The sequence below is a fragment of the Diabrotica undecimpunctata genome, chromosome 2 (genome assembly GCF_040954645.1).
Source record: "Diabrotica undecimpunctata isolate CICGRU chromosome 2, icDiaUnde3, whole genome shotgun sequence".
In the NCBI taxonomy this organism is placed as follows: Eukaryota; Metazoa; Arthropoda; class Insecta; order Coleoptera; family Chrysomelidae; genus Diabrotica; species Diabrotica undecimpunctata.
The window spans coordinates 35,684,364-35,704,757 of NC_092804.1; the positions used below are offsets into that span (position 1 = coordinate 35,684,364).

Sequence of the window (20,394 nt, forward strand, 5' to 3'; positions counted from 1 at the left end):
AATGTATCTTTACATATTTATTATTTAAAAAAGTAGCATTGATATCGAAATAGCTGTTTTTAAAATATTGTATTGTAATTACAATCAAATATTTTTAAACAAGCAAAACTTTTTATCAAGACGACATATTTCACTAAGAATAAAAATAAAAAAATGTTTCCTCTTGGGACATATCTATGGACACACTGTATGTCATTATTTATGTAAGTATTCTTACCTAATGATGGAATGAGACCAGTTGTTCCATCTCCACCAACTTTTTTCGCCTGCCACCAATTAGGATCGCGTTGATCAACTATCTGGAGAATATCTCCACGATCAAACGGAAGGCCTATTTCTTTACATGGCAGGAGTGTGTCTTCTTGGGGGATGTATTCGTAGAGGGCTCGCATATAGCACTAAAAAATAAATTCATTAAAACAAATGGAATAAAATAAGACTAATTAAATGCACATTTAAAAATAGTTGAATAGTATATTATAAAATAGACACGCACCTCTACACTTTAATACAAATCATAACCAAACGAGCAATTACAATTGTTATAAATACATTACCGTTAATTTTTTAGTTACTCCATTGTTTCCATTGGCCATAACAATATTTGAATGTGTCACTTCACCGTTTCCGGTATTACTGTGAACTTTGAGGGTCACGTGGTCCTTCGTTTTTGCGATTTCCGTTTGCAAATCTTCGGGGGTAGCTACGGGAGTTCCGTTAACCTCCAAAATAATGTCTCCGACGTGTAGAAGGCCTTGTTTTTCGATCATACCACCTTCAATTATTCGCGCTATTGTTAGATTTCCGTTTTCATCAACTTGCACCTGCAAATAAAAAAGTGTTATAGTGTTCTAATAGAACTGTGCTTTTTCTCGGTAATCATTAAAATTTTTCTTTAAATTATTTACCAATATTTTGCTATTGCAGATGAAGGAATTTTTAATTTCTCAAAAAATATTAAAAAATTATATATATATATATATATATATATATATATATATATATATATATATTATACAGTTTACGATCATTGTTCTCCTTAAATAAATTAAATTTCGCCTTTAACACGTTAAACGCCACGAGAAGCAAGTGTGCATCTCATACGTTGAATTTTCTGACGCCACGAGAAGCACCGTTGCATCTCATACCTTTTTTAGTGTATTTCAGGCTGCATGATACAATCGTGCTTCACAATATCCATTCATTTATTTGTAATAAAGTTTCTCAGTAGCCTAATGAACTCTTTCATATATTTAGCCCGCATTTTTAGGATACTAGTGTCTAGCTATAAAATAATATGTTATTATGTAGCTTTAAATTAAGTTTTATTTATATATAACGTAAACGACTGTTTTTTTACTGCAAAAAATCAGTAAATGTCCTTTGAAATTAGCAATACATGTTTCTAGTTAAGAAATAAATGAACAAATATAATACTTGTGTAGATATATACAAATGTCTATAGATTACATGAATGAATCTCGCAAAAGTACGAGATACAATAGAATTGATTGCACTGAATGCACCTGAAACGAGAAAAGGGAGTTTTAGTCTGTGCAAATTTTCTACCATTATCTGCTGAATTTTTTGCGTAACATGTGACACATCTTCTGGCCGAACTTTGCATTTCCTCTATATGATGACCTTCACGATCATGTATCATCTGTTGCTCTGGATTAGTTAGTCTAGAGAAACCTACCAGTTGACAAATCAACTCTTCCTTGAAAGATGTGATGGACATGTTATTGTTGGTTACTTTTTGGTAAATTATATAGGCGTTGACAATAGCTGATCCTAGAAGGATCTCAATTGCTATTTTACGATACCATTTGACTGATTTTCGTAATGCTGTAGACTAAGACTTTAGTTGGTCGGATATATCTATAAATCCTTTGCTCTTATTGTAGTCAACAACAGAAACTGGCTTTTCAACTATTCCTCCCCTTTGATGGACGTCTACCATTTCAGCAGTATGCTTTGTACTCAGCATAAGCACTTCGCGTTTGTCCTTTCACTTAATTTCTACTATACCTGTGTTACTCTCCATCCCAATAATCTCCGCTTTCTTTAATTTTGCACCTCTCACTTCTTTCGGGTTAAGATTTCTGTTTTGCCTCAAAATTCCCACTAAATTTGTATTTTTGTTTAGCAACCTATGTGCTAATGTAACGTTAGTATAAAAATTGTCTGTGTATATAGTACGTCCAACATCTAAACGAAACACAACACTATCCGGAACTGACATACTTTCAGTTTTATCGTTACCACAATAAATTTGTAGTATAGAAGTATAACCACCATCCAAGCAGAGTTTGTATATTTTCACCCCGAACTTATGTCTCTTGTTTTTGATATACTGCCTAAATGACAGTCTGTCCCTAAACGGAACTACAGTTTCATCAGCGCAGAGTTCTTCTCCCGTCACTACCACTCTTTAAAAATTTGATACCAACTTCTCCAATAGGGGTGATAGTTTATACAGTCGAAGTTCTTTGACACTATTTTCATTGTCACTAAAGTGTAAATAGACAAGTAATAATTCAAAACGATTACACGACATACGACACTTTACTTTACCTTCGTATAATGGATTTTTTGACCAATACGAACACAACTTTGGCAATGTTTGCAATCCCATCCAGACAAGAATGGCCAAAAAGTCTTTATTTCTTCGCTATTTGTATCTACCCACTTATGAATTCTAGCTTTTGGACCGTGACCACCTATATTCAACTTCTGATGTGCGTATCGATTAGTTTCTTGCACAATTCACTCAATAATATCGTCATTCACAAATAGTTGAAAATAGTCAAGGGGAGTTTTATTATACATCTCAAAACACTCAGCTTTGATACCCGAGTCTTGAACACTGAATGTAATATTTTTCAAGTTCTGACCATCTACATTCTTCCATATTAAAGGTGTGTTATCATTAAAGCTCGGATTATAGGCAAAATGCCTTTTTTGCCTATTTTTCCTATTATAATTGTTTTTTGCACTTTTTGCATTTTTTCGTAAATTCCGCCTATTTGTGCCTTTTTTAAAATTTCATGGTACTACCCATGATATTATTCTATTACTAAACCATTCTATAATAAAATTTTTGGGTCAATAATAAAATATCAATGGTTTGTTTATATAACAGATTTCTAGGAAAATGTACCTAATCGAGACTTGAGGGTTAACTATTTGGAAATCCCTAGGCTTTATTAGTTTATTATCAGTTGTACAGTCGGTTACTGTATCAGAGTTTAGTCACAAATTGCTATATCCTAGTTTAGTTTTGTTGCGTATACCGAAAAGCAAAGAACACGTTTTAAAACGTTTTAGACATTTGTGTGAAAAGATGACATCTAAATTAAGGCTATGGATCGCACCTTATTCGGAACTTTCTCTAGAAGGAGATGGAGCATTTTGTAAACCATGCGGCAAATCGGTAAGTTTTATTTTTTCTCTTTTTTTCTCGTCCCACAACATAACTAAATTCTAAAGCGGTTTTAGAATTTTTTTTTTTTTTAATTCTCAGATTTCAAGTAGAAAAAAAGTACTTTATTGACCAGCATTGTGGAACCCCACTTCATAAACGTAATTTGGAAAAATTCAATTCCTCTAAGTTAGCCCAAATATCTCTGCGGGATAGTTTAAGCAGTTCAAAAAAAAGGAGGAAGACGCATTTAAATTTGATTTATGCCAGATGATGATTGCATCCAACATTCCTCTATATAAAGTTAATAACCCTAGTTTTAAATGCTTTTTCGAAAAATATCTTAATAAATCATTAGATTTATTCAGAGTACATTGAGAAAACATACTGTGGAAAAATGTTATGTGGAATGTATTTCAAAAATTAAGCGGGAGTTAGAGGCCAATTTTTTGTATATTATCGCGGATGAAACGACAGATGTATGCGGCAGGTATATAGCTAATTTAATGATTGGAATTTTGACGAAAAGTTTGCGAGAAAACCTTAGTTGCCGTTAAAGAATTGGAAAAAACAAACAATTTAACAATAAGTCGATTTATACAAGATAGTTTAACAAACCTCTTTTTACCCAACGCTATACCAGTGAATAAAATAGTTTTAATGCTTTCAGATGCTGCGGCATATATGTTAAAAGCTGCTGTTAATTTAAAGATTTTTTATCCTAATTTAATTCATTGCACTTGTGTAGCCCACGGGGTAAATAGAATTGCTGAAGAAATAAGAAATCTGTTTCCGTTGGTAAATAATTTTATAAATTTTATGAAAAAAGTTTTTGTAAAGGCTCCGTTGAGGGTGCAAATATATAAAGTAAAACTTCCCGGTGTCCCTTTGCCAGCTAAACCAGTAATTACAAGGTGGGGAACCTGGCTCGAAGCAGTTTTTTTTACTTTGAACACTGCAATGAAATAGAATTAGTTATGTCAGAATTTGATGATGATCTTTCCGAAGCCATTCGAGAAGCAAAAAAAATATTAAAAAATCCCAAATTGAAACAGGAACTCGCTTATATCAATGACAATTATAAATTAATAGTTACCACAATTACCTTATTAGAAAAACAAGAGATAAATTTATGTGAGTCAGTAAAATTAATAGATAATATAAAGACGAAAATTAAATCGGCACCTGGAAGTAACGGTGAATTAATTTAAAAAAAAAAATGAAATATGTTTTCGACAAGAATGAAGGTTTTTCGTTTTTATCTAATGTTGCTAAAGTTTTGAATGGGACATTTTCCGAGGAATTTCAAATTAAGCCAGATTTATTATCCGCTCTGAAATATGCTCCAATTACATCTGTCGATGTCGAACGTTCGTTTTCAATGTACAAATTAATTTTAAGTGATCGAAGACATAGTTTTAAGACCGAAAATATTGAAAAACATTTAGTTGTTTCTATTAATGATAAAATTTTAAGTGGTTACAATGTTTAATTATTAATTTACAGTTATTTAGTTACTAGTTTATTTATACTAATGTTATGATTATGATGTGTAAATATACCTGCCTTAAGTTAATATTACGTTAATTCACTTTGTACAATAAATAATAAGTTATATTCCTTTATTGCCTATATTTTGCCTAAATGTTAATATTCCTGCCTTTTTTAATAAAAATCTTTGCCTATATAGGCGCATTTTTCTTCAATTTTTGTTGCCTATAAATCCGAGCTTTAGTTATCATCAATCGCAATGTCATCGTCTTCTGAAGAACTTTCATCATCTGGCAGTCGATATTGGAAATAACATTTTGATTTGAAGAAGAACTGCTTATTTCGTCATCACTATCTAATTCAAAATTTTTATCCCGAACACTGTCATCACTGTCTTCGTCTCAAATAAACTCTTCCACTAGCTTTTGCAAACGCTTCTGCTCGTTTTCAACTGAGACTACAACCTCGCCTACTGATAACTAATGAGTAACACGTAATGCATTCGTCTAGAGAATGTAACGTATAAAATAGCTACGAACTTCTCAATAATTCTAAAAAGCAATAAAAATGTAAGATTTTGTACTCAAGCTAAAGCATAACTATTAAAAATGCATAGACTAATACTTTAAATGTGTTTAATATTTTGGTCCACACAACTTTTTTTTACTATGCATTGTGGCGTTTAAGGTGTTAGATATATACTTAGTCGACTACCCTTATTGTTACTAGTATTACTACTTTTAGGCGGCAGACACAATGCTGATCTATCAGATCTATTGTTCCTCCTGTCTTGGTATATTCAGTATACCCCAAATATCCGTTCTTTTTTACATTGATACAAAGGGTCTTCCTATAGACTTTTTAAGTTTGACAGTTAGTAGCGGCCATAGTTGATGACATCTCGCACAAACTTTGTTTTATATAAATTCAAAGATAGAAATACGTTGGGTTTTAAGAAATAGCTCCTGGTCAATTCTCCATCAACAAAAAATGTATTTAGTTTTTTGTATTGTTATTTGTAAGTTACATCATTATTTAAATAAGAAAGTAAATATATTCAAAGTTTTAACCATATTCAGTGAACGGATAAATGCGCATTCCAACACACTGTCATGTTTTCGATGACAAATTAAGTTGCTCGGAAGAAAACTATTTGAACCCGCTTGAACTTGTGAGGAAGCAGTATTTGAATATTTAAACAGGTGATTAACTTAATTAATTTCGTTTTAATTATAATCGCGTTTTAATATTATTGTTGTCAGTGTATCTAAAACTAAAATTAATAAGTTAATAGTTATTAAATAAAGGCAGGAGACTCTCTACCGAAAGAAAAAAATACATGTAACGGAAAGTCTCTTCATATAAAACAGATTTCTTATTCTGTATTTTGGAATAAATTATATTATTTCGAGTAAATAACAAAAAAGGATCCCGAAAGACGAGAAAAATTAAGAAAGATTCGTTACAACTAAGTAGAAAACTTACCGTTAATCCTAGAGGTTCTCCCGGTTTTTTCCGGACCCCCACCATTCTGTACTCCTCTCCAGTCATTCCGTTTGGAAATAATTTCGGCGAGTTATCTTTTTCAGGTTTGGGATTTTCGTATATTTTTGCGATGTCGTCGTGGCAATCTATAAGAGTCTTGATCTCAGGGCTATTGAGCAAAGTTCCTAATTCTCTAGCATCGATGTTCCACGATAAGCTGCACCTGATCTGCACCTCTTTCAATAAGTCTCTGCCTTCTGTGCTCTCCGGTTTTGGTATTACAGGGATATCGTCTTCGATTTCATGAACCTGTAAGAAATAATTAACATTACTATTATTAAAAATACTGGTAGATACAATTCTTTGTATAAATCAATTTACTTGCATCTTGTTTGCATCCGATTTGTCTTTATTTTTGCAGGAAATTATAACAAGTGCTATGTAAGATAGCGCACACTTGTGTTGTACGTCAATAAATTAACATGTTAAGTACCACCATATTGAACATTTTAATTTCTTCACTGGCCGATCACCCTTTTTTTTAATATTTCTATTACTTTTTACACTCTAAAATGCGAATTTTGGTTAAAATTTCATTTTTCAAAATGTGAGTCAACATTGGAGCATCGCGGTCACCAGCAAGATTTTTATCACAAAATGCCTATGAGAGTCCAACGTGGTATCACGCCTTGACTTGTCTATTCCTAACAAATCTAACAAGCGAAGGCGCCGCCCCCGTGGCTTGTTTTGTCAGTATTATTTAGATTAGAGCAGTAAATTCTGTCACATGAAGAATGGGATGAGTTTGGCGACACGTATCATTCGGACGAGTACCAACTAACTGATTCTAGTGACAGTGAAAATGAATCGAATACTCCGAAACAGAAAAAAAAGGAAAACGTGTGGCCGGAAATACCACACCGTTGAGACAAGATGTATCGGCGTCCGCCAGTAAAGAAAAATAATATACGAATTTCGGAGAACATGTTGAGGCTGCTATAGAATCTGTCATAGAACATTCTGAAGTCTCCGAACAGGAAATTTTAGAACAACCAATACTATCCAATGCAATGAATGAAGCTACTGTCTGGGGTCGATCAACAGCGTAAATTTACAGAAATTTACATTTGAGGACGATCTACAATTCTGTAGGTTTTCACACACAATTATACGAAAACTTCTACAAAAAATCGGCCTTTCAATTATACGAATAATTTGTAGATTATGGTCATTTATTCATGATGGTAAATATCCAATTTATTTTTTTCAACTGATTTTGATCTTTATTTTTAATTTTTAGGTCGAAGAAACAAATCTGTATGCTCTGCAGTGTCAGGAAAGAAATCAGAAAAAAACCGCGTGGCACAACACTAATATCGCCGAAATAAAACGATTTCTGGATATAGTTATATCATCATCATCAGTGGCGTTACAGCTCTTTATGAGCCAAAGCCTTCTTCAGAACAATCCTCCATTCGCCCCTGTCTCTGGCAACTCTTCTCCATGCTCTAATTCCGATAGACTTCAAATCATTTTCTAGGTTGTCTTGGTACCTAAGTCTCGGTCTTCCTCTTCTTCTATGTCCGATCGGCCCTCTTCGGTCAAAAACTTTTCTGACTATGGCATCTTCCTCTCGTCTGATTACATGACCTATCCATCTGAGGTGTGCTACCTTAATGAATTTTACAACGTCAGGTTCTCCAAATCTTCTATACAACTCAAAATTGTAACACCTGCGCCACAAACCTTGTTCTTTTATGCCTCCATATATTCGTCTTAGTATTTTTCGCTCAAAACGTTTGATCAATTCTTGGTCATTCTGTGTTAGTGTCCAAGTTTCTGAACCATATGTTAGCACTGATCTTATTAGTGTTTTGTATACAGTCAGTTTAATTTTTCTAGGCATTTTTGAGGCCAACTGTCTTCTTAAACCATAGTAGTTAAGGATATAGTTATATGGATGGGAATATGTCATTTTCCATCATTTTATTAGTACTGGTCAAAGAATGATCTTTATCTGAATAATGTCAAAAAAGTAATGTCAAGGAATCGCTTTCAGTGACCGTTTGCAGAAGATCGTCCCCTTGGTTAGCAGACTGAAGGATAAGTTCAAGGCTGCCATCGTTCCAAAGGAAAACGTGTGCACTGACGAAACTAAAATTCAAGCAGTATATTGCCAAAAAGAAGCACAAATTTGGGATAAAATTATTCAAACTTTGTCTGCAAGATGGTTATAGCTACGTTTTTAACGTATATTGTGGAAAAGAGCATTCTGAAGACAGCATCGTACCAAAAAATGTAGTGATAAAACTTATGGATGGACTGCTTGACAAAGGACGAACACTTGCCATTGATAACTACTACAGTTCTGTCACACTTGCCCATGAACGCGCACACCGAAAAACTTATATGATTGGTACGCTATTGGACATGTTTAGCAAAGAAAAAGTAAATAGTTTTAAATCAGTTTTTAAAAAGTAAGATAGTAAAATTTCAGTATAAATAATAAAGTTAAAAAGGCATCTGGTGCAATATGGCAACTGGTGGTTTGAGGGTTCTGACTCTATTGCCAAATCTATCCGCTAATCTATCTAAAAAATGTTTAATAATTAACTGCAATTAATATCAAAAGAAACAAATATTTATTCGTTCGTGTTTATATGAATTAAAAAATCGCAGAATCCATAAAATAATATAAGAAAAATGTACTTTTTAAAAACTTTTCCTCTTTGTATTTGAAGCATATAACATATGCATTATAAAGACTCGGCAACACTGCCAAATGCCAATATTTCGTTCTGCGAGCTTCATTTGTGGCTATCTTCACCCAGACCAAATGTGAATGATGTCCTAGAAATAATAATTAAGCTTTTGGAGAATACCCAAAAATGTAACTAACATTTATAGGACGATTAATATTGGCAATGCATTATCAAAAATGGCATAATTAAGTCATAAATTATCATAATTTACAGTTATAATAGAGTTACATTATGAGAGTAAAAGAAGAATGACACTTTGATAATACACGTAAAATACAGATTTAATAATAGTTAAATACCACAGCGGTTGGTCGATTACTCGATTAGTCACGGACATTTCTGTGTAAATTAGAACAATGAGTCAATTGGGTTAATATATTTAATAGTAATACAATTGTTGATTCCCGTGAGCCAAAAGAAACGAATAGTACTTTAAACGATAATGGCAATCCCTAATTATATATTTATTACTATCATAATAGCGTACGTTTCTCCAAGTGAAGTTTCATGAAGTAAATCATATTTTTTAATTATAAATGCAATGAAAATTAAATTATAATGGAATTGTTATAAGAATAATTCTTCTAGGATATTTAAACCTCACTGGTAAGTTAAGATGATTTAATAATGGGGTATGCAGGTAGTCAAGAAGAGATAATATTATGGACTGTACTACAATAAATGATTTTGTTTACGAGCGACTTCAAGGGTCAATAAGAAGAAAAGGAAAGAGCCATAAATCTGTTTATTTTATAAAAAAAATGACTATATTGCTTAAAACAAAATATATCTATCACAAAAAGACATTATCACAAACACAATAAAAGCATCTAGAACAATGTTGCAATTGTTATTCATCCGTAGAAATCAAAAGTCAAATAGAAGCTTTATAAAAATTTACAAACGTTCTTTGCAGTCACAATCTGCCTTGATCTTTTTGTTGGAATGACACATTGTTATATAATTCTAGTACTGTTATACAAAGTAGAGTGAATCTATGCCGCAACGTTTGAAATCTTCACAAAAGTGATGTGAGTATTTGTTACGTTAGGTTCAATATGAGTGGGCGCTTAACCACCCTTCCACACAAAGGCTACTCTAACTCTAAGAGGTTAGTCTATTGTGGCTGATCCCTAGCTTAAAGTTGTCCTTTCGGCCCAGCCTTTTTAATCAAGTCTTTTATGTCCTTTGGTGACACTTCTACGAAGTCGTAGGTCTTGCGCTGATAATGCTCAAATGTATTGAGTCTTATCCTATCCAACTCTGAGCAGTTGCACAGAAATTATGCCGTCTCGTCCTCAGCCTGACTAAATCTGCTAATCGCACTTTCTGTAGCTTTGAAAAATAGATCCGTTTTTCGTTCCGATCAATACCAGTATGTCCAGGCACCTTGAGTTAACTGACTTGTCACTTTTTTCGATCCGAATCAGACTCTGAAGACAGGTCCAAAACTTCTGCAGCCTATCTGCACTTTAATAGTTCCTGAGAAAAAAGAGGATACCCAATACTCCTAAATAAAGCAATCAAAGTACGTACTGAAATACAAATACCACGACTAAAATGCACTCAAACAAAACAAATCGAATAAAAACAAACCAAATAATAACTCTCGTTAACTGAAATATCTCGATAATTTTAAGTTTTTTCCCGGTCCCTCAAATATTATTCGAAAAATGGAATAAAATCAATATTAATAATTGGTTCCCTGAGTAATTTAAAGTTGAGGGAATAATGTTAACCTTCTTCTTCTTCACGTGCCATCTCCTCTAAGAAGGTTGGCAACCATCATGGCAATTCGTACTTTCGACGCCGCTGCTCTAAAAAGGTTAGCAGAAGTAGTGCAGTTAAACCAAGCTTTCAAATTATTCAGCCAGGAGATGCGTCTTCTTCCGCGACTCCTTCTACCCTGTATTCTTCCTTGCATTATTAACTGCAATAAGCTATAACGCTCGCCCCTCATGACATGTCGCAGATATTGCAGTTTTCTGACTTTAATTGTATATAATTGATGTTAACCATTCACATTCAATAAGTTGAAGTCGTGATTTCACTACTCTCTATAATTTGAACCTTCGTTTGTTTACATGTACAGACCGGTCGATTGTTTACATTAATGAGATATGAGTATGTTCGCAGTTCACAATGTAGTCTTGTTGCAACTTTCTTACGTTAAGTTATGTGAGATGATGAGAGCTATTCTCATCCTTATCTTCTGTTGGGGCATTTACATTTTTTTATAAATGTTTTTCTGTACTTTTCTTTCATTCTTAACTGACATGATCATGTTATTGCATCAAAGTTCAGCACTAGTTCTGAAATTTCTTTTAAACAAAAAACCCTACCCCAAATAGTCTTACATTGTCTCCACTGCTCTGTTGAAGAATATGTAGTTCTTAATCTCTGTGCAGAAAATTCCCTTTTGTTTGCTTTCTTGGATAGCTGCAATATCTATATATCTTAAGTATAGTTATGATGAGAGTTAAGTAAGTTATATGAATGTTTGATTTGTGTTGATGAGGTCAAGAAAGAACAAATGTCTTTCCATAAGTAAAAAAAGCGTGTGATTTCAAGCTATGGTGGAGAATTAAAAAAAGATGTCGCTAAATAGTTCGACATTTTACCATCAACATTGGAAGTGCATGTGCCTTATTCGCGAGTAAAAAAGAGAACGCCATGTTGAATCTCCCCGTCTAGAGGAGTCGTTGCTTAAATGGATTCGTCAATTTATAGGACATGTTCACGTGAGCGGATTCATGTTGAAAGAAAAAGTATTTTGCGCAATCTTTCAGGATTGAAGGATTTGCAGCATGTGAGGGGTGACTCTGTAATTCCAAACACCGACACGCCATCACATTTAGAAAAATCTCTTTTCGGATATCCGAAAAAACAATTTTTAGATTGAAATTTGGAACGTCAAAACAAAATAAAAATGTAACTTGCATTACAATTAAATTTTGGTTCAATCCCATTTTAAAAAAAATCGTTAAATGTGCTACAAGAAAATAGTTTCAGAAACATAAAAAACTGGAATAAAACAATATGAACAGGTATACAGATCAATCAACATACACAAATAATGGTCAGAGTATACGAAACACTATACATCTAATATCTATAAGTGAAGCAGCCACCACATATTATGGTAAAGTGTGTTTTTGTATCGTTTACATGGATTTTGTGGCGGGTTAAGGAAATCAGATTAGGAAGCGAGTTTTATTATTAAAGTAAAACTTCAAGTAAAAAAAAAAGAAATATAAGCATGCTGCTTCTTTTGCTGGATGGTCTCAGCAGTCGATTGTATAAAGCTCTACAGATTTTAAAACTTATTACAGCTCCAATGACAATATCAAAAACGAAACGCCAGTTTTCTAGGCTGTAGACCATAAAAATGTTCTCTAGAAAAACTATTCTGAAGAGTTATTAAATACAATCAGTAGTTTATCATCCACAAGGAAAATGAAATTCATGTAGGTATTTGGGTGTATACCATTAATCACAAAAGTTTTTGTTTAAAAATCCTTTATAAACGGTATATAATTAAAAAAAAAGGCCCTTTCGGGCTACATCAGAGAACGTTTTCGGACTAAAAAGTCCATCATCAGTGTATTATTACCAGGAATACATGAGTTAAGCCACTAAATAAATAAACTGGTTTTTATCCAAATATTTAGTGGCTTGACTCATGTATACCTGGTAATAATGGATTTTTTAGTCCGAAAACTTTTTCTGATGTAGCCCGAATGGGTCTTTTTAATTAAATACATTTTATAAAGGATTTTTAAATAAAAATTTTTACTATTTTCTTAACTAAAATAAAAACAGGAGACTATTTTGTAAATGGGGTACACCCAAAATAGACTTGATTAAAATCTGTGGGTATTAAACAAAGATAATTTACAAAATTAAATTGAAGTATTGGAGATACATTTGGAATAGGAACAATTATGGAAGCGTATATGGACAATACAACAAAAACCAGAAAAAAGCAATCAAAGAAACAAAAAAATATGAAAAAGATTAATAGCATTAAAAAGGAATAAACCAAGACAAAGTTAGATTAATAGAAAAGGAGAAATTAGAGAAAGAAAAATAAATAATAAAAGACAAGGAAGAATCGATGATAATAGGAAATAGTAAAGAAATTAATAAAAACAGACAGAAAGAAAATAAAAGTTTTAAAGCAAAGAAGGAAAGGTAAACAAACAATTTCGCCAAAAAGTGAAAAATCAGTTAGAAGATACGATTTTTTAGCATAGAGCTACGAATATCGAACATACACAGCTACAAATGTCAGTGAATAATTGGTATAATAATTACATATGATATACTAAAATATAGTAATTTTATGTATTAATATAATAATACTAAAATATTGGTAATGGTATAATAATAAAAGACAAAAAATAAATAGGCATATTACTCAAACTGTCATATTCCAGTTTTTTTACAGCTGCCAGCAAATGCAGCTAATTCGAAAAAATAAACCCTAAAACGGATTTTATTGTAGTTTTAGACAGAAGAATAAAAAGATGAAAGTAACAAACCTGATTCTTGGAATGCACTTTATGAACAGCCCTGCACGTGAGATAAACCAATACTTATAGGAAATTCGCAGCTTTTAATGTAACTATTTGCTTGAGACACTAAACTATAAGAAACCTATTTTGACTTTTAACAGTGTAACGGAAATTATATCAAAGAAAAAGATTAGGACGTAATGACCATCTTAATGTGTTTTTAAACACATCGCGTTAAGTAACTTTCTACAAAATAGATAAATCAAAAACTAGACAGTGGGAGCAAAAATAGGTGTAAATATTCAACTGAAAGCACGACATTTGCACTAACATGAGTCGGTTGATAGAATAAAATTAAACAAGTGATTAACACATAATCAGGTCATTGTTGTGTGTCTGAAAGTCACTAAAAAAGTCCCATGACCATGTTTCTGTTAAAAAAGAAAGGTTAAATACAATTATTGTTGTTTTTCTCTAAAATTTACAAAAGATATTTGTCAATTTAATATGTAATTTACATCTTATAGTTGTAATGTATTGCACATATTTCTTACAACGTTAATCATTTATTTTTCGGCTTCTAAACTCAAACTGAATATCAGTTGTTTTTCGGTAGGCGAAATGTAATATGTATTAAGTGAAAATATTGCGAAAATATTATTATGCGAAAATATAATATGTATTAAGTACTTACACATACTTTATTTGTATGCAACTATCAGCTGATTATAAATGCAAGTCTTCACTAATCTGCAAACAGCATCTTCTCCTGTTGAACTATTTTTCAAAGAGTCTACCCTGTTCACATAGAAATAACAATACAAATCCATGGATTATATACCTAACAGGTGTGAAAATCATGGTTCAGTGTTGGAGAATCAAAAAGGGACAGATTTATATGTTAAATAAAATTCATGTTAATTCGGATACATCGTACTGATATCTAACATTTAAACAATGTGCATAAATTAAAAACTCCTGATTTACTCATAAATTATGGATTTCCATCTCTTCCTCTTCTTTTAAGTCAGATTCGTTGCCCGGCCGGTTGGAATTATTATAGATTGACAAAGTTCTTCAATGTTATTATTAAGAGTCCACAATCTGTCTCCCTCTTTTTTACGTGGTTTACGGCATTGTTCCAGTGTTTTAAGGAATTTAAGCCTACACTGCCCACTGTAGCAGATTTGATACGGCCTGGTAAAATTTCGTATATTTGTATATGATACAGTAAATCAGCATACCTGAATGCTCAGTGTATCATATTTTGCAACACCCTTATTTATCGGATTATAAAGTCTGTTTAATGGATTTGGTTATTGAAGTGAGATTAGAGAGGTCAGTTCTTTGTGAGTCATACTGGTGGTCAGTGGTGACTGCTGACTGGAAGGCTACCGTTATTTATAAAAATTTACAAAAACAACCGCGAAATTGTGTTTTGTTGTGTATTTATTCCAATACATAAAGGTTAGTTTTACAAAGTAGTTATTATTTTATTAAACAAAAATATTATATTTAGGTAAAATGATGCTATAAATATAGTTGTAGCAGATCTTATTCATCGGACCAATAGGGCATATAAATATAACTTACAAATTCTGTAAATATATGATTATTCACTCATTATTTTCAGTGATTATATACCTAACTAAAACAAAATTGTTTCAGAACAATGTCTTACAAGAAAAATAAAGTTTATTTGACAGAAAAAGAGTTAGAAGACATATTGGCACATTTATCAGAAAGTGAAGACGACTTTGTTGAAACTGTTGAGTCTGATGAAGAGCTTGAAGTTGAAGATTCTGTCGATCTTGTCTGTCGAACTGTTTTGCTGTCTCCAGCGACTATTGACGAATCTAACGAAAAGGTCAATGACGGCGAAATAAACGCACAAAATTTGCACTACAACCATGTCAAAAAATTGAAAGAAAAATATTCTAAAATTACATGGTAAAAGAAAAATTTAGTTTGGCCTGAAGTTAGTTTAGCCTGAAGAGTTTTTGGGCGACGATACTGTGCCTAATTATATTTCAGATTTAGAAAGTCCAACAAGTTTTTTCTCATATTTCTTTGATGAAAATCTATTAGAGAAAATTGTTTCCAAATCTAATTTGTATTCTACGCAAGTGGACGTAAATCAATCTGCAATTTGAGTTCTACTCAGCTTAAAAAATATTTAGGTATATGCATATACTCGTACATGTCAATTGTACATATGCCGAAAGTGCGAAAGTACTGGTCAACATCCCTTGGTTATCACCAGATATCTGATGTCATTATTGATGAGCAAAAATTAATTTGAGAGAATCCGTAGATTTCTTCATTTCGCAGACAATAGTAAAGCACCAGGAAGAAACAATGCAAATTATGATAAATTGTACAAGCTGACCTGTAGTTGATGCATTGAATTCTAAATTTCAGTCTATAACTTTTAAAAAATATCTATCAGTAGACGAGCAATTATGCGCATCAAAGGCTATACATTATTTCAAACAATATCTACCTGCTAAGGGTAATAAATTGTATGTGATTTGTGGTGTTGATGGTTTTTCCCATAAATTGCAAATATATAAGTACAGGTTGCGAAAATGTATGTTTGCCAAATGAAACAGATTTGGAGGCTAGCTCAAATATTAAAAATTATCAAGTGTACTTTGACAATTTCTACACATCTATTCCACTCTTAGTTCAACTGGCACAAAAAGGGATACATTCGCGAGGAACCGTTCGCAGAGTAATAATACCCAATTGCAAATTGCCAAGTGAAGATATCATGAGAAAAGAGTATATCTGTCGAATACGTAAGCAACATTGATGGTGTTGAAGTGTTTTCTGTCTCTTGGAAAAACAACAAAACCGTAACACTCTTATCTAGTTTTGCCGGAGAAATTTCTATTACTCCAATAAATCCTTATGACCGAAAACAGAAGTGTCAGACGACCGTCAACTGTCTATATTGTTGTGGAAGAATACAACAAACACACGGGAGGCGTAGATTTGATTAACTCACTGATAGGAAGGTATAAAATTCAAATGAGAACTAAAAAGTAGTAGCTGCGCTTATTTTACCATTTAGTAGATATGGCTGTAATAAATAGCTGGTTACTGTATAAAAAATGTGCAAAAAACTGAAAGCAAACTAATATCCTTCGGTTAGCAGATTTTCCCGCAAAATTAGCATACTGCTTATGCCATATTGGGGCCTCAGATGAATCGAAGAAAAGGACGTCCAAGTTCGTCCATAATCTGTGCCTCCTAAATAGGAAACATTTTTTTTTACAAAAATAAAAAATTGGGCAGTGTAAGGTTAATAAAGGTTGTTTGACATCATTCAATTTAAAAGTTATATTTTGTCTGGTCACTTCACAGTTTCACACCTTCTACTTGAGCTCATATTAACTGTATTGCATTTAGTTGACAATGATACCGTGGCAAACGTAATACCGTTATTCCTTTAGTTTTTGCAATTTCGTCAATGACATATTTTCTACAGTACAATTTATGTGACCTTGCAATTAGTAATATTCCGTTTTAGGCATAGTCTGATCATACGATTTGATTTCACGTTTACGGTTTTCTACTGAGGCGGACGAAATAAGTACAGTACATTCAACCAACTTACACCTCTAAACGATTAATGGAATTCGCAGAAAACCTTTCATTGTAGTAAAAGGCACGGTAAACTGCACTGGAGTGCATAATCTTTTTAATTACTTACTTTGTTTAGAATATTTTTGCCTGTATTATCAGTTAGAATTAATTTGTATAAAATGAGGAGCAAAAATTCAAATGGAATTTTAAATATTATTGTTTATTTGGTGGATCCACCACTCGTCTATTAATTTTTCACATTTATTTACAGTTTTGGTCCATATTTCTGGAGTTGCAGTTTTAAGAGCTTCTTGTCACATTTCCGTAACTGCATCGTCACTGTATCCACTACATCCAACGTGATTATCATACGGTGATACAGTGATACGGCGGTAACCTTAATACTTAATGTCCATAACTGAACATTGAACATTTAAATCAAATCAAATCGTAACTTTCTTTTTTTGTTTTATGTCCAACTTGTATCTTTGTCCTGTCTCTTGTAGAGACACAAATATCTAGCTACATATATATTTTATTAGGATCTAAGATAATTAATTAAGTGTTAAATTTTTAACACCCATGTCGGTGTTGTTTATAGAATTATTGCTTCTATGGTTTAGTTATACTGAAACCATTTCATCAATTAACACGTTCAAATTTTTTGGTTATTCGAAGAAATTCTTATGAATCGACAATATTAGTATATCACCTGAATATTAAGTTTGTGTCATACATATTCACATACGAATAAAAAACGTTATCGAATGTTAGTTGGAAGTATGGTAGGTTGACATACCTGCTCATCTTCATCTGACATCGATCCTGTAACTGTATTTACTAACTAAAATCACAACATTCAAACCAACTGCGACGTAAAACTTGTTATCCGCCTAATATTTAAATTTTAGTGGACAGCACCGAATAAAATCAAACGATTTTGAACTGACTCGATGAAAAAAAAAATAAATTACCACAAATAAAATTGAGTTTGGTTTGTTTACACGAATGGCGTAGGTTCCCAAGTGTTTATTATTAAAAAACAAATTTATGATACACGCAAATGGGATATTTAATAAAAAGAAATAATTATTTTATTATTGTTTTATTCAAGTTCTGAAGGAAATATTAAGACATGACTGTTCAACATTGAACTAAATCATCGTAATGTTTTCAATAGACTACAAAATGCGATTGTTTCTTTTTAAAATAAACTGAATATATTCTGGGGAATTACGAAATCGGCTTGTGAGTCAACAATAATTATTATTATTTTTTTGTATTTAATGTAATAAAATTCTTATACAAATAATTCTCCTAAGATTGCATAGAGGGCAAATATTGCGACTTAAGAGGGTTTATACTTCAGAAAGTAGTATTGATTGGTAAAGACATTCTTCTTCTTCTTTGTATGAAGACATGACTCTGTCTGTTTCTCAATGTGCCTCCAGTAAGTTGTCGTTCCATCGTTTTCGTGGTCTTCCTACTGATCGTCTTCCTATTAGGGAACCGTCTCTTGCCTACTCTATTTGTTATCATTCGGCTTATATGATCGTTCCATTCTACTCTTCTATTTCTTATCCAGACCGTCTATAGCAGTTTGATTGCCATAAAACATTGAGCTGTGTATACTAGGATTGGACCGATTATCATTTATATACTTCCAGAAAGACTTAGGATTCTCCATTAGTCTTGCATCCAAACCTCTCATGTGCGAAAATTCATATGCAAAATGGAAGGTTGGAAGGTAGAAATGAACCCGGTTGCAATTAACACTTCTGGCTCAGAGACACTGGAAATTATAGTTTAGTTCAATGAAAAGTTATAAAGATTTAACAAATTTTCCTTTGGGCCTTATAAGTATTTTTCTGGTCATTTAACAATAAAAGAGCAATATTAGAGGGTTTTTACCTACGTTATTATAAATTAATGATCGACCCTTTCCGCCTCCACAAAACTTAGAATAATAATATCATTGGTTTTTACCAATTCATTTACCAATTTTATGAGATTCTTCAACAGGTAGAAAAGTTTTTATGTTTATAAATGTTTGTCCTAGAAGTTTCAGCTGTTTCTTCCCCCTCTACTTCTTCTTTCAATTATTATGCTACATATTTGGCCACGTGTAAGGTCAGATTTTGTCTTTGAACAACATTTTTGCTAAGTATGTTGGGTATGTACAAGAAAGCTATAGAGTATCTGCAAGTATAATATTTGACTGCGTAGTCCGAAAAAGCACCAATCGACAGATATAATGTTTAATAAAAGCACCAGACCAACATTATCTTAAGAGAAATTTCTTTTAAACCTTCAAAAGGGTCTAAGCCGGATCAATTATACTGTCCTTCAAGTTTTATATACGGCGACATCATTGCAGAGAAGTTGCAGTTTCTCCATACTTTTTCAGGATACGACACATCAGTAGCTTACAAGATCGGCACACTTAAATTCATCAAAATTTTACATCCTGAGTTAGCTAGCGGAACAGCATTATTTCTCAGTGAGAAAGTTGTATTATCTTTACTCACTGTCTTGGGAGAACGTTTTTTCATCTCTTTATATGGTGAAAATTATTCTTTGATTCTCTGTAAAGCATGGGATACAAACGATTCGCCAAGACAATGACCAAAAATACATTTAACATACACAGTCTCCAAGATCATTACCAGCTTCAGTCGTAGCTCGAAAAAACACTGTGATCCTGAAGACTGGGGCTGGAAAAAGAATGGAGAAATTTGGATACCAATCCAAACTACCAAAACCCCCGAACTTCTGAAATTTATTTTCTTCAGATGCCAGGAAAACTCAAATGCTGAGGAATATGCTTCAATTGTTCTCATGAAACCTGAAGTAACTTCATGAGAATATAAAAATTAATCGAAGAAAATGAAGAAGATGAATTACCCACAATGACGCCAATTCCAACTCCCGTTATTTCGCAAGCATTCAACTCCGAAACTGAATTAGCTCCTGAACCACGGCCAAGACCATCAAAGAAAATGGAAAAACAATAACTGGAAAACAACTTTTTAAATAACCCGCCTGAAAAATATGTCCGTGGATAAGGCCTACTGGAGATACCACGTAAAAAAACGCGCAGTCTCTACCTCATAGGCGGTGGAGA

At 32.6% G+C, this 20,394-nt stretch overlaps 1 protein-coding gene across 5 annotated transcripts in view; it reads right to left on the minus strand.

The window, feature by feature from the left end:
* The window catches only part of vari (MAGUK p55 subfamily member vari), a 150,434-nt gene that overhangs the window by 34,817 nt on the left and 95,223 nt on the right, over positions 1 to 20,394 (minus strand). For 3 of the 5 annotated variants that reach the window (XM_072522639.1, XM_072522638.1, XM_072522641.1), the window contains 3 exons: positions 6,401 to 6,709; positions 558 to 824; positions 218 to 398 (listed from right to left, as the gene is read on the minus strand). In XM_072522639.1, the coding sequence (XP_072378740.1) occupies positions 218 to 398; positions 558 to 824; positions 6,401 to 6,709 (757 nt within the window). Of the gene's footprint in view, positions 1 to 217; positions 399 to 557; positions 825 to 6,400; positions 6,710 to 13,706; positions 13,832 to 18,069; positions 18,148 to 20,394 lie in introns of those variants that run through there. The other 2 variants (XM_072522640.1, XM_072522642.1) reach the window with 2 other exon arrangements.